A 14,339-nucleotide genomic window follows, 5' to 3' on the forward strand; every position below is an offset into this window, starting at 1 on the left:
TTACATCCATGTTATTTGATAGACTGTTGCTTCCACTGATCTGCAGCTGGAATGTATAGGCCGAGTTAAAATTAAATTAGGCGGGCACTGATGCAAAGGCTCTAACAAGACCAGAGTTTCAGTTCTCCTTCCAAAATTGCAGGACTAGGTACGGCTGTGCCCCTCTTCCCCCGCTCCCGGTGCAGTCCCGGGGCAGGGCCGCCAGCCTCCCCCCTGCCGCCACCGCTTCCCGGGGCGACCCCGCCACCCCAACATGGCGGCGGACGCTCTCCCGCCTCCCCCCACCCCTTCCCCCAAGTCTCGCGAGAGCGGCGCGGCGCTGCGCTGTCCGCGCCGGCGGCGCCCATAAAGCTGTTGTTGAAGGCGGGGCCGCCCCCCGGCGCTGCCCACTTTCGGCGCCGCCGCCGAGGGGAGGCGGGCGGGCCGCAGGGAGGAGCCGGGCCGCCGCCGCCCCCTGCCCCGGGCCAGCCCCGGGATGGTGTTGGCCGCTGCAGCGGGAGCCGGGCCCTGACTCCGCGCTCAGGTGAGTGCGGCCGCGGTCCCCCCTCCCTAGGTCCTCCAGGCCCGGCCGGGGGCCTCGGGGCCGCCCCGGGATCCCGCCTGCCCGCGGCGGGGGCTGCCGGTAACGGCCGCCGTAACGGCTCCCCCCGTCCTCAGCGCGGCCTCTCCTGCCCGGCCGGGTTTGGGGGCTCCCTCGGATATACCCCCCCCCCCCCCAGCCTTGCGGCGCCCGAGCCGTGCTTCCCGCCTTCACCGGCCGGTTTGGGGGCCCCGGCTTCGCTCCCTGGGGGAGCCGCGGGCGCAGCCGGGGCGGGGCAGCTCCTTCCCCAACGGCCCCTCGGCTCGGGGGTGTCTTAGTTTCCCGGGACGGGTACCCCATCTGGAGAAGTGTTTGGCTTCATCCGGCCTTGGCACTTAAAAGCCTTTTGGGAGGGGTTTGCAGCTTCCAGTTTTTATTTCCTAATTTTATTTGCTTTAGAAGCCTCTATCATCCTCCTCCTCCCCCCCCCCCCCCCCCCCCGCAAAACCAGCTCCTGTCTTTCACCTTTCCCCAGGAAAAGAAAGGACTTTTGGTCTGCTTATTTTTTCTCTGGGGCAATGGGGAGAAAAAGACCCCCCCGAATGTCAGCTGGGCAAGCAGGACTTACGCTTGCCCCAATTTTTTTTTTTTAATCTGGATCTTGTGCCTAACACATACGTTTGTCAACTTTAGTGAGCCTGACCTTGTGTATCTTACCCGAGTATCATATGATAAAGCACTATTGTGAAATGTGTTTCCTTTTCTTTAAAATCCTATTACTCAGTTCTCTGTTGTGTTTTTCTTAGCATTTGAGTGTCATGTCGCTTGTTTCATTTCTCCTCCTCACCCCTTCACCAATATTTTGTTACTGGTTTGTTGTTGGTATAAATCTGTCAGGTTTCTCTCCAGACTTGGAAGAGCGATAGGGCTGTTTCCACAGAAGTAGTATCTAGATTGGCAGGCCAGAGGCTTTTCTCCTAACTTCTTTCCCCCTCCCCCGGGGCATGAATAAATGAAATGAGCAAACCAGAGTAACTCCTGTTGCAAGGGACCTGGTAAACTTCACTTCAGGGCTTGCTTACAAGAAGGAAGCATCAATATACAGGGCTGAAGCTGACACAGATGTATCTCTTACTGGATCTGCATTTTATATTGTCATTATCTTCATCTTGGTGGTTTCCTGGACTCTGTCATTTGCTTTGTGAATATCTCAACTGATTCTCCTTTTTATACTATGAAAGCTGATGTTACTTGAGCATCCGTTTCACATCTTGAGTAACGTTGCTCACATCATACCTGTCTGGTCTTCTGTTCAAACTAATTCATATATACTGAATGTTTTTTTACAAAGCTTTTTGGCTTAAGTTAGTGAATCAGTATGACAGAATAAATCTTTCTCTTACTGTGTTAGTGATAGTAGTGCCTTAAGGGTATGGATCTTGTCAGCATTTTTTTGGCTTTGGCCAAACTACTGAAAAGAGTGAGTTGCCTTCAACTAGGAGTAGTGTCAAAATGTTTTAAGAAGCCAGAACATCTGAAGGTTTTGCTTTTATAACTTTGGCATCTTGTCCACCTTGGTTGTAATTTATTCAGCATCACAGTTATCTTCCTGGTGGAGGACTGACGTAGCAAAAAATCTCTCCATCTCAGTTACTAAATCTCTGTGCGTGAGGGACTTTGTCCCTCATCACTCTGCGCTATTAGAGTGCTGTGTGTTATTGTTTTGCAGTTGCACAGACAATTGCACTTGCTCAGAAGTTCAAATTTGTTTCCTTTCTTGTGTTCTGGTAGCTGACTCAAAGCTTGCTTCCTACTGTTAGTTGTTCCTGTGGTCCCTCCCCTTTCTCTCTTCTTTGGTCAGCCAAAAAGTAGCTCTGAATGGCTTGTCACATGAAGCAGGGCTGGGAATGGTCCTAACAGGTTGCCTGGCCAGCAGTCTGGCAGGGTATTTTTATAGTAATTCTCTAGAGGGAGTGATGTCAAGCAGTGGTTATGCTCTGGGAGATGGTGCAGTGAAATTAGATGGTTAAACATTGTTTAATGAAAGCCTGAACTTTCTCCAGTATGGTTGAATTTCCTCTTGGCCTAGCACTCAGAATTCACATATCAAACAAACTCTCATTCTTTTATTCTAGTCAACTCTCTTCTTTAATCACAGTCATGTTATTGTAGGTATATATTCTCTGGTTGCTAAGAATATAATGATAGTTTTCGAATATAGGCCCAACTGTAGCTTATTTTTATAGTTCTTTCTTTTCCTAGCGGTTTGAGCTTCGGTAACTGTTTTTCTTCTAATATTTGTGTTCTAGGTTGAAGAAGCAGTAATGCTAACTCTGGCAAGCAAGCTGAAGCGGGATGATGGTGTCAGAGGACCCCGTACATCCAATCCGGCTTCTGATTCAACTCGGAGAGTGTCTGTTCGAGATAAATTGCTTGTTAAAGGTGAAAAGAACTTATATTTAAAACTTCCAGGATTTCCAGTTCTTATGCCAGTGCATGATAAAAAATTTTGTATAAAATGATTTCCAGAAGTATTTTTAAAATTGCTTGTGTACCTTGTGACTTATACTGTGGGCTGTATATTGGTATACCTCAGATCGCCAGCAGCTCCTTGGCTGTAGGATCCTTATTTTTGTTAAAATAATGCAAAACTTAAAAAGCCTTCTCCTTACTCTATTGAAAAAATAATCTATCCTTGGGAACTGTACTGTATCATGAATTAAAACACTCTGATAAAGTGTTGGCACCTAAATGTTACTGAATATGTCAGAGAAGAAAGAAGATCAGATTTGCCTTGACAGGAAGGTAATTCTTTGAGCAAAAACATAACTTCCTGTGACAGGAAAGAAAGTCCTGAAAGTAACATCAGTGTTCTGATAGTCTTCGATGGTATAGATCAGAGGCAATACACTTTGTAAAGTTCATAAAAAAGCAAAGGAAAGAGATATTTTTAGGCCTGGAGTCACTGGAAGTTGCGTAAGAAGTAGAGGATTAAGAAAAACTAATTTTTGTAGCACTAAATGGTCTGTTCTAGACCGTGAAGGACTAGTGTAGCCTTCTAGGAAGGCTAGTGTAGGCTGTAACTAGCTGGCTGTGCATTGGTGGGAAAGCTTTTACTTTGCAGCAGTTCTGCATAAATGAGGTTGTTAGCATATTTATTCAGCCTTGCTATTTTACAGTAAAATCAGGGAGGGCTTTCTCTTCCTTTTCAGTTTTTCTCCAGTACAGATAATCTTATATTTTAAAAATCACAGATACTGATACTTTGCAAATACTGTGGGTTTAACCTCTGGTTTGCTCCCTGCAGTAACTGTTGAGTGTTTTAATGCCCAAGCTGTGCAGCTTTATCTAGTAGCAAGGTAGACGTTGTTTATGTTGATGGCTCTACTAAAAATGGTCAACAGTGAATATACTACTGTTGATGCTTAAGCTTGCAGTTACGGTTCATGCCATTCAATTGAAATGTTTGTTTCATGGTCTTATTTCAGAATGACTTGAGACTGATGCTTGTATATCTGCTTGGATGGTATTGCCCAACTATCGCGCTACAAATAGTTTTTTTCTGATTAATGTAGATTCTGCTGTGTTACTGTATACTGGGACAAGAGTTCTTTTCAAATTCTATTACCCAGTTCACTGGAAGGCATCTCAAGCAGACCATAGGAACATTATTTTCACACTCTTCTCTCACTGCATTGTTCTAAGGACCGGGAGCTTAATACACTTTAAACCCTGGTGTGGTAACTCTCCCAAAGAGGTTGCTTTAGGCTTTCAGTTTGGAGATTGTCATTTAACTGTAATTCAGGGAGAGGGGAAAGAATAAAGTCTTCAAATGGGAAGAATAAACTTTTTAACCAGGCTAAACTGCAAAGCAAAACTGCTAAAGTATGTAATCTGAGATCTTTATTAGCCTACAAATGTAGATTCAAGGGAAAAAGTAGCAGTGTGATATAAATACACTTGAACTACAATGTCTTGCATAGAAAGTGAAGTACCGGAAGAAATATAACCGTGCCCTTAGTAAGAGCAATCATGTTTCTCACTTTTATGAGTAAAACCTTATTTGCAGTCTTTCTCCCCCTGCAGAGGTAAGCTATAGAAAATTAGTACTGACGTGGTTATTGCTATTACTGCCATTAGCAAGCCACAGCAGACTACGTATTGAACAAATTGAGTCCCAAGCTGAAAGTGTTCAAAGCAGGTCATTGCAAGCATCCATCTGACAAATGTGAATGTTATGTCAGGTCTGACTGCATGAAAATTGTCACGTGGCTCTCCAAAGAGGACTGTAGGAGCAGCTATCGGTCTGTTTAGAACGATTTTCTGGACCAAACTGGGAACTGACAGTAGAAGTAGGTCACTTCAGTATAGCTACATTGAAAGCAAGAGGAAAATTGAGTAGCTATATCAGAAGATGATTTTCCCCAAGTCTTTTTGTAGCCATGGTTTTTACAAGATGTAGACCAATTACAGAATTGCTCAACTGGTTAATGACAAAAGTTTGCAGAACTTGCTCCAGCTGTTAATGCTGCGTCAGCTGAAGCAGCATCTGCAATGTTGAGAGCCTGAGTGAAGGGGGACTTCTGATATTGATAGTTTTAAAGTCATTCTGTCTGGGTCTACAGGAATGAGTTTGACAGGGAGTGAAGAGCTACCTATGAAAGACCGGCATGTGCTGAGGCTCCTACTGCGTCTGAAGCAGCGCGTGTCGTCTTCTGTTTTACTGCACAGAACTGCGGCAACCTGTTATGTGCTTAACTTTAGGCCGTTGTATTATACTTGAACAAGGTTGGTGGGAGCCTGTAAGAGCAGTTGTGAGTGGAAGCTGTTACTGATGTTTGTTTAGCCTGGAGGTCTCAAACATACAAACCACAGTTGCAGAATGAGTGGAAGGGTAAGGTCAGTCTCCTGGCAACTGGAAATTAAATAGTGTCTGTTGTGCTCATAAAGAGTCCAATCCGGAAAGGTATAGTAGGATCTGTTTGGAGGATGTGTTGGCACACTGATAGCCCTGCAGTCCTCAGATGTATTGTGCAGAGACTCGTAAATAAATCGATGCCATTTTGATTATGGGGATGAGTGACCATGACTGCAGCCACTGATAAAGGTAGACAGTGCTTACAAACTTCTGAAAGCTAAATGTAAATCAATTCTGTGTGTCTGCTAACTGATGTGGGCTTTATTTGGGGGGAAAAGTGATAATCTGGGTATGATTATAACTACCAGCACCATATGAATGAGGAAAAAATTTCAAGTCCCAATTTGAAATATTTTTGCCAAAACTGTAAGTACATGAGCTATCAGCAGTGTGCTCAGCTGGCGTGCTTGGATTCAGTGATGGATGCAAGCAAAATAGGCTTTTTCTTTTTCTGCTTCTATGAAAAAGTTACTCCTAAAATACTGGGGCCCCTTGTCTTTTTTTTCCTAAGCTGCCCCTTCGACTGTTTGCCTGTCCAGTATTGTTATAAATTTTAATATCAACCATGGCCTAGGGCACGGTTTTGTTGGTTATTTCATAGACATAGTATAAAAAGATGATGTCTATCCCTAAAATTTTATAAAGGGAAGTAATTTTGAAATAGCTGGATGTTCTCTTCCAGCTGTTTTTCCTCAGAGGAGTTAAAGTCACGACTGCTAGACAGCATTTGGTAGCAGCCTTGTCCCCCTGCAGATCCTGCAGCACAGCTGGGAGGTGAGCAGGGCATGCCTGTCTGCGGAGAGGAGCACGCAGTGACGGCTCTGGTCTGAAACCCAGGGACATCATAGAAGAAGCTCTCTAAAATCACTAAGGGTAGAAGCATCTGAGGGATGAGGGCGGGCAAGGACTAGTAATTCAGGCTGCCAGTTCTTGGAGAGAAGCTTTATAATCAAGGAGGGATGGACTGGAAAGAGGCCAAGTGGTGACTAACATGCATCAAGACAAATTAAACGGGAAACATGCACAGTTGGAGAAGGTAAAAAGCAAATACTGATGTGCGGAAGAGGGACAGGCAGAAATCATGTGCTTGAAGAGGCTCTGTTGCCTCTCCAGCAGGGAGGAGAGGCTCAAATAAAGCACAGTTCTGTTAGATTAGAAGTTCAGTGTGACTCATTCTTGCACCTCTATTTTAGCTGGATTTTCAATATAGGCTCAGTTGGAGAGTAAGGCCTTAATTCTGTAGGCCTAGTGTATAAGTTAAAATAGAGCAAGCATTACACTTGCTTCAGCAACTTTCAGCTTCTCTGCTGCTGTTCCTTGAAATTGACAGTGTGGAGACACAGACAATTTTTGATGTTAAAACAACTTTAAATTCATCTCTAGGGGAAAACTTCACTAAGTTAATAGTGGCCACATGCCTGCTCCTGCAAGATGTTCAGAGCCTGGTAGTGCTGGACTTGAAAGGCACATCCTTTTGGAAAATTTGAAAGGAGCTGAGGACAGCAAGCCAAAGTACTGTGTAAGTTTAATATATAACAGACATTGAATTTAAAATAAAATAAATGCCAGAGTGTCATTACCAGTGATGTGTATGCTTATTGATCACAGAGGCTTTCACTTCGGCTGCTTTTTTCTTAGTGCATCTAAATGTCAGTCAGTTTTATATTACCAGTGCTGTTTTGTTTGTTTATTAATGACATCTTGAAGTTACTTGATTTACTAAGGAGACAAGTTAGCATGGTTTATTCCTCTGTTGTCTTTGTGGTAATGTGGGCTTTACAACCAGATTTTTAAAACCTGAAAATGTTGCAGATGTGCTTTTGTAGAAGCCTGAGAAAAAAGGAAGTGTGAAACTGATTATAAAAACACAGAAAAATGGGCAGTGTAAATAAAAATGAAGGGAATCAAGATACTGGCTTTTTTCAAACCTGTAGGTACAGTAATATCCCTTGTCACAATAGTAGGTGAGAAAAGTAAGCGGAGAGGAAAAAGGTGGTACCTTTCTTTTGAGGATTAAAAAAAAGTTCCTTAATTTATCACTGAGATTCACAAGATTTTTTTTTTAAATGATGCATTGACTTCTGTGTACTGAAAAGGAAACGCTTTTATTACATTGTACAATGATGCTTTTAAGTCCAAATAAATAAAATCCCTTATTTTAGAAGGCAGCAGTGGAAAGTTTCATGGTAAATGAGTGATTAATATTAATTAAAGGGAAAACTAGTGGTTTACAATAAAACACTTGCAGCGTAACTGTGATTGACATACCAAAGCCAGCAAGCTACAAGGGGATTTGAAATGAATTCAGAAAGGTATCACCAAGACTACTTCTGGGACTTCACTGGCAAAGGGAAGCCTGGCTCACTGTATAACGTCAGCTCTTCTGCCTCTGATTTGCAGTATACCTGAAGCAGGAAGTAAAATGATGTATTCCAATGTTTGTTTGCCTTTATTTCTAACCCCAGTGACTTGTTCTGGTTAGTGATGTCAGGATAATCAGTTTTGCAGCATAATTAATAATGCATAGAAGCTGAAGCTTGTGATTTGATCATATCCTGCTTAAAGTAAGCACTTGAAGTGGAAGGAAAATCTGGATCTCCTAATATATTAAATAACTGGCAGTATTAGGCAACTTGTTTGACTTCTAATACCAACCTCTACAGCTCTGTATTGCTAGAATTAAAAGTTAGAAAATAGGATTTTTGTCAGACTTTCAAGCTCTGTGTCTTCATCTCAAACAGTCTTAAGATGTACGTTAAAAAGGGGGGCTAAGCAGGGGAGGGCACCTTTTGGATAAAACCAGAGAAAAATAACTTTGCTGTGCATGAGAAAACATTAGCTTCATTTGAGGAAATAGTGCTTTCGCTTTACGTGCTTGAAAGCAAACTGCAGTGGGAAGCATATGGCTTGGCTCTCTGTGGCAAGGGTAGTAAACAAAGTATTTCTATATTCTGACTTGTTGAGATGAGGTGGGGGCAGGGGAAGGAGCAGAGCAACTTTTGGTTATAGTCTGTGCGTTACTGAATATAACATTCACGTGGGTCTGTCATAAACCATAGGCTTGTACACATGTCAAGAGTGTACGTTCCTATTTCTGGCCCAAGAATTGTCATGAGTAGGGAGAACTAATTGCTTGTGAAATCGCTTATACGTTGGCTGTTTGTGTTTAGCGTAGCTTTTCCCCCATTTTGTAAGGTTTCCAAGCTGTTTCTGAAACATCAATTTGCATTCAGCTTTTCCAAAGTCTGTGGTACGTTTAACCCTTGCATTCTTACTCTTTCTATAGTTTAAAATGCCATTTTAAAATTATTAAAGCACTATTAAAGCACTCTACCTTGCTGTTATATGAAAGGTGCATGCAGGAAACACCGTGCAGAGTGATTCTTGGTTACCTATAGCTGTTTTGTCCGAGTTGCAAGTTATCCACGCCGTGGGTGGGAGCCAGCTCAGGTCCAGCAGAGTTTGTTGGCTCGAGCAGGTGTGTATTAGTTCAAGAGCAGCACTCTGCAAATAAATGTCATTTGGGTCTGCTTCTGCACCAGATCTAACAAGGCTTTGGGGCACCAAACTGTTTGGGAGCTGGTTTGGATCTGTAATGGCTGTGTCTGAGTCTGTCCCCTGCAGAAGCTCTGGCACGTGTCTGCGCTTGCACCGTGGCCTTTTGGACCTGCCTGGGACAGCTTATCAGCATGGGCACTGGGCCTTGCAGGGCTCTGGTGTTTGCTCTGCCTTGGCAATGAGCCCTCTTGACTGGGAGAGGAATTCAGGTGCTCCACAATATTTCTGCAACTCTGCTAGGCCAGCACTGAGCCGGGGTCAACAAGCATTGATTTCTAGTGGAAGCTTTGCAGTGCTTTTGCACAGTATTTCCTGCGACCCAGATTATCCAGCTGTCTGTCGTAGCATCTTAAGGAATGGTGAGGTGGCTGTTATGAACAGAGAACGCTGACACTGCTTATCCGTAAAGTATTGGTTGTGTAAAGTGGTTAAATTGGCGTTTCCTTCACTGTTTTGCTATAGTCACTATTACTTGCTGGGAGAGGAGGTCAGTACACTTGTGGGATTAGGTTTGTTTCTTAGTTTAGTGAGGTTTTTGGAGCCCCCTGAAATTCAGTGCGTTTGAGCTATAATAGTTGCTTCTAAATTTTGCTTATTTATGAATCTAAGTCATACAAATAAGTTGGTAGAAGGCACAAGAGGCATTCTCTTAGGAAGAGTATATTTTGGCAAGGGTATTGCTTTATGGAGGCAATATATAAGGTAAAACATCAGAATCTTAATGAAGCACGAATTATATGGTCAAAACATCCTCTTTTTAAGCAGCAAAATACAAAAATGACATCAATGTCAAGACTCTTTTTACCAAAGAGAGACAGAATTTGGAAAACTCATGAGCACTGCGGTTTTAGCCCCATAAAATGTGCTAGTTACTGTTAATCACCAATATTAACACGGTGTGGGTGATAACATCTATTTCCTGACTTGCTGTTATTTAAAATTTTAGGTTGCTGAAGCAGATAAGGATAGAGTTGCGTTTGTTCTTAGCCTCAGTGCTTTGTTGCTGAGTTAGTAAAAACTTTCATTTTTGGCAGGAGCTTGCCTTTGTTCACAAAGTTTTCATGCATGTTATCACAGCCTTCCCGTCTGTTTGCACACCTTCGGAGAAAGAATGTGCTGTTCCGTACTCGTGTGTGTGAGCATCTTTTTTTTTCCCCAAGAAAACCTCCTCATTCTTGTGCCAAGACAAAGGGAAATGCTGAAGTTTGAATGTTTTACAGGAAAATTTTTGCCCTCCAAAGAAAGCATGGTGAGCAGTGAGCTTTCTTCTGAACGCTGCGGGGGGCAGAGGTGAGGCTGTGGCTCAGCGGGGCTGCTGCAGGCTGGCTGCTGCTGGCTTTGAACGGATTCCGTTCTTCGGATTCTCCCTTTTTTCTCAGAATTAGCAAAAAGCCGGCAGGATTCGTTAACTTGAACAATGCACAAACAAAGGAAACAATAAGGAAAAGGAGTCAGTAGCCCCCCAGATAAGGGCCTGGTCCTAAACTCTCCCCTGCGGTGTGGGTTGATAATTCCTGCAGATATTCGAGGCTGGTGAATTTGGAGATAGAGGGATGGGGGGCATATTTGGATGGTGGGTGTGCATAACTGTAACCCACAGTAGTTGGTTACTCTCTGTGCTGGTAGTTGGAGAAGCATCTGAGCTGCTCTAAGTATTCTGTGTTCATCTTTTCTGCTTTCTTGCATACAGATACTTTTGGAAAATTAATTGAGCTCGTCTTTTCTTTTTCTCCCCTACCTCCTGAAAGCGAAAGTAAGAATTAAGTCCATGTATATAGCTGAAACTACATTTTTTTGTATGTTGAGAAGACTATTACTCAAATGCTGCCGCGTGGAATTTTAAAGAGTGCAGCTGTGAACTTTTAATGCAAAAAGCACAATACTTCTGTTCTGCCGGGATGCTGGGTGCCCTTTTGCTGGGTGTGGAGGTGGCAGACGTGGCGATGCTAGTGCTGTGGCACGCAAGGGGCAGGTGGGAGTCAACCAAGTTTATGCTCGCTGTAGAGACCAGCCACATCTGGTACGTGTGCGAAAAAAATTAGGGAACTCTTAACTGCCATCAGATCAATTTGGATTCTATGCCAAAGAAGTCTCCCTGTGTCTTAAACTGAATTATAATTTTCTTACATATATTTTGGGGGATTGGTGTTTGAATCTCTTATGCACTACTGTTAGCCCAAATGAACAAGCTGTATATGTGCAGACCATAAAGTGAAGTTATTTTTTTCGCTAGATTCCTACATGAAATGCAAAAATAGAGTTGATTAGGCTTCTTGGAGTTTGAGAAGTAAAAGGATGAGGTATCTCCATGCATCTAATTCATACTTCTGCAGAAATACAGGTAGCTGGAAGTAAGACTTAAATAGTCTTCCCAGAAGAGGGGGGAGAGCAGTGAGTCATCCAGAGAAAGCAGTTTGGCAGAGGAAGGGCTTTGGAATAAACTTTCCTTCCTATAAGCTGTGCAACTGAGTCAGGTTATTTTCTTTTTTGATATAATAAATTTAACAAACATAAACTTAAATTAAACAGGAATGCATAGCTATAGCATGATCATGTCCCCAGGGGAAGTATCCAACAGGTAGAGGAGCAAAAACTAATGCTTTGAGTTTGCTCAGCAGTGTTGAGGTTTTGGGGGCTTTGTGCGATGGATGCAATTTTTTTTATCGCTGACCAGTGCAGGTTGCTGTGCCAGATACTGGATTTGAGAGTTTATCTTTCTGTATTGCCTCGATGCTCTTAATGCTGATTTCTCCAGGCAGAGCAACGTCTAGTTGCTTATGCTTATGCAGGCTCTAAACCTCTCGGGCTTGTTCTCGTCGTTGGCTCAGCACCCTGGTTCTGGATGCTGTCTGCTCCTGTGTTTTGCAGGCTGCTGCTGTCTGTGCTCGGTTAGTCCGTGTAGGCGCCTCTGCAGCTGTGCAGCCAGTCTTTTCACTATTGTGTGTGACAGGCGGACATCATTATGCAGGGAGAGGATGGAGCATCCCAAACACTCCAGAAATCCTTGCTTAAACCATCCTGTCACTGTGCAGTCTGCTGAAGTGCGGAGCTTCGGCCTTGCGTATTTGAAGTGCCTCATGCAGACAAGCTTTGCGGGGGTTTGGATGAGGTCACCTTTTGAAGTGCCAGTGCTCTGTGCCTGAGAAGCCCTGGTGCTTCAGGCTTGGCAGAGCTGAACCTTTTAGTCGCAGCAGGGTATGTTTGCATTGTCTGTGGGGCAGATGAGCATTTTTAGTAATGAATCACTGTGTAGGAAAGTGTGTGGCTTAAAGGGAAATTTCAAGGTAAATCTGTGCTCCTTAAGTATATTTTTCAGAGTAAAATTTGTTCTACAGGGTAGTTTAAATTAGAAGATCTGCCAGTTTGGATTTCAGGAATGGCTTTATGCTTGCATAAATAACAGTATTTTTTTTTCTCTCTACAGAGGTTGCAGAACTTGAAGCTAATTTACCTTGTAAGTATAGCATTTAATGGCATGCATTTTAAGGAGAAAGGGACTGCTGAATTTGATTGTTTTGACTGAAGTATGAATGCTAATGACATTGTTTTCCTTGGGGAAAGCCATACGAAACTCCACCAGCCCAGTGAAGGCTTAAACAGATTTTCTTTGTTGCCCCCTTTTCAGGATGTAGAGGGGGGAACCCTCATTAGTGTCCTTTGGAAGCAGCATTGATCGCTTGGTTACATTATGGAGCTGGTGGCACGTGGGAGGTTCCTGCTCTTAAAATGCCCCAAAGTTACTGGGAACTGAAGACTACATTTGTTACCTCACTCCTGTGTCTCCTCCATCCTCTCTGCATTTCCAAAACAGGAGATGCTGATCTAGGGGCAGAGTGAATAGTTCAGTTCTCAGGAAACGTATTAAACTAACCTAGTGCTCTTTCATTTCACATGCAAGCTGTAGTCTGATGTGCTTGTTAATAGTGGGAATAGTCAGAGAAAATACTAAAAAACATAATCTGTATTCCTAAAAAAAGTAAGACAGTGTGGTTTTCGCCCTGGAATCTCGCCTTTAATATGTGTTTTGCTACAGGCAGACACTACTAATGTGTACTTTAAAATAGGTTTTTAAAAGTACAGGGTAAATTACTCACTGCTTCCTAAGCTGAGGATAAATAGTTAAAAATCAAATTATATATATTTTTTGTCTTTTGCTTGAGAGAGAAAGTAGTTCAGTAATGGGCAGCAAAACAAAGTCTTTTATAAAGGGGAATGAAGTTCCTAAGGCTCTGTAGTTGTTGCTAAGAGGGGTTGTTGACAGTAAAGCTGAGTTGTTGTTGAGCACTCCCTGCCTTCGAGTGTAGACCAGGACAGCATCATTTTGTGTCTGTGCAATTTTGCAATCCATACTTGGAATATGGGCAAGCAAAACAAGTTATTGCGTAGTAAGCTTGGCGGCATCTTTAGAGCCCATCGCTTGCTCTGCATAGCTTCCTGTGGTGCCCGTTCTTATTTCAAAGTCATCAAAGATGCTTCCCTTGCAGGGGAAGAGGCATGAGCAGCAGCCTTAGAGCATGTGTGCAGGCTGTTACTGTGCTGTGCATTCACGCCGTCTTGCCTGTATGCTCAGCCTTCAAAAGTATTCCCCCCGATTACACTGGCAGGTAACTCAAGATGTTTCTAGCCTTCCCTGACCGAGGGAAGCTTTGACCATAATATTTTCTTCAGGTCAGACCTCTGAGTGCTGCTTCTGTTGGGTCTCTTCTTTTTTGCTAACACTTATAAATCCAGGTCAACTCTTGGATCTTGGGGGGGGGGGTGGAAAATCAAGCTTTTCAGTATAGAGGGCCTGCTGGGAAGAATTAGGAGCAAAAAAGTACTGAACAGAAGCTTCAAAAAGGGAGGGCATGAAGAAGCAGTACTTAACTCTTTCTTTATCTGTCCTTCTCTTTCTTAAAGATGTTCCTACAGAAAGTTCACACTGAGTAATTTTAGCTTTTGTTAAAATTTTATTGCATAGACTTTTCTATAGGATAAGCCTAGAGAAAAGTACATCAGAGTTTATAGTTATTACAATGTGAATGCTTTTCGAGGGTTGGTGGACAACTCCAGTTATATAGTATTTTTTCACACGGATAAGGTCTACACCTGTAGTGCTATTTATCTTCTTGACTAAGGCAAAAAGTACAGGCAGCTTAACAGATTCAGAAGCAAAAGGCTGCCTAATATGGAGCATAATGTATCCACGGATGTGCACATCTTCTAGTGCCAGCTTGACAGCTCGACTCCGCTGTGATCAAGAAAGGCTGGTTTTGTGCATGAGAAGGGTTTGTGTCATCGGTTGCAAACAAAGGGCTGCTATGTTGTAAAGTTGCATCTGCTGGACGGAGACCATTGACTGGT

At 43.2% G+C, this 14,339-nt stretch overlaps 1 protein-coding gene across 4 annotated transcripts in view; it reads left to right on the forward strand.

Moving 5' to 3' along the window:
- The first annotated feature begins 348 nt into the window (after window positions 1-348).
- The window catches only part of UBE2F (ubiquitin conjugating enzyme E2 F (putative)), an 82,656-nt gene continuing 68,665 nt past the window's right edge, over window positions 349-14,339 (forward strand). For 2 of the 4 annotated variants that reach the window (XM_064515368.1, XM_064515370.1), the window contains exons 1-3: window positions 349-523; window positions 2,830-2,962; window positions 12,421-12,450. In XM_064515368.1, the coding sequence (XP_064371438.1) occupies window positions 2,845-2,962; window positions 12,421-12,450 (148 nt within the window). In that variant the 5' untranslated portion in view covers window positions 349-523; window positions 2,830-2,844. The remainder of the gene's footprint in view (window positions 524-2,829; window positions 2,963-12,420; window positions 12,451-14,339) is intronic. The other 2 variants (XM_064515367.1, XM_064515369.1) reach the window with 2 other exon arrangements.

The sequence above is a fragment of the Dromaius novaehollandiae genome, chromosome 7 (assembly GCF_036370855.1).
Source record: "Dromaius novaehollandiae isolate bDroNov1 chromosome 7, bDroNov1.hap1, whole genome shotgun sequence".
Taxonomy (NCBI): Eukaryota; Metazoa; Chordata; class Aves; order Casuariiformes; family Dromaiidae; genus Dromaius; species Dromaius novaehollandiae.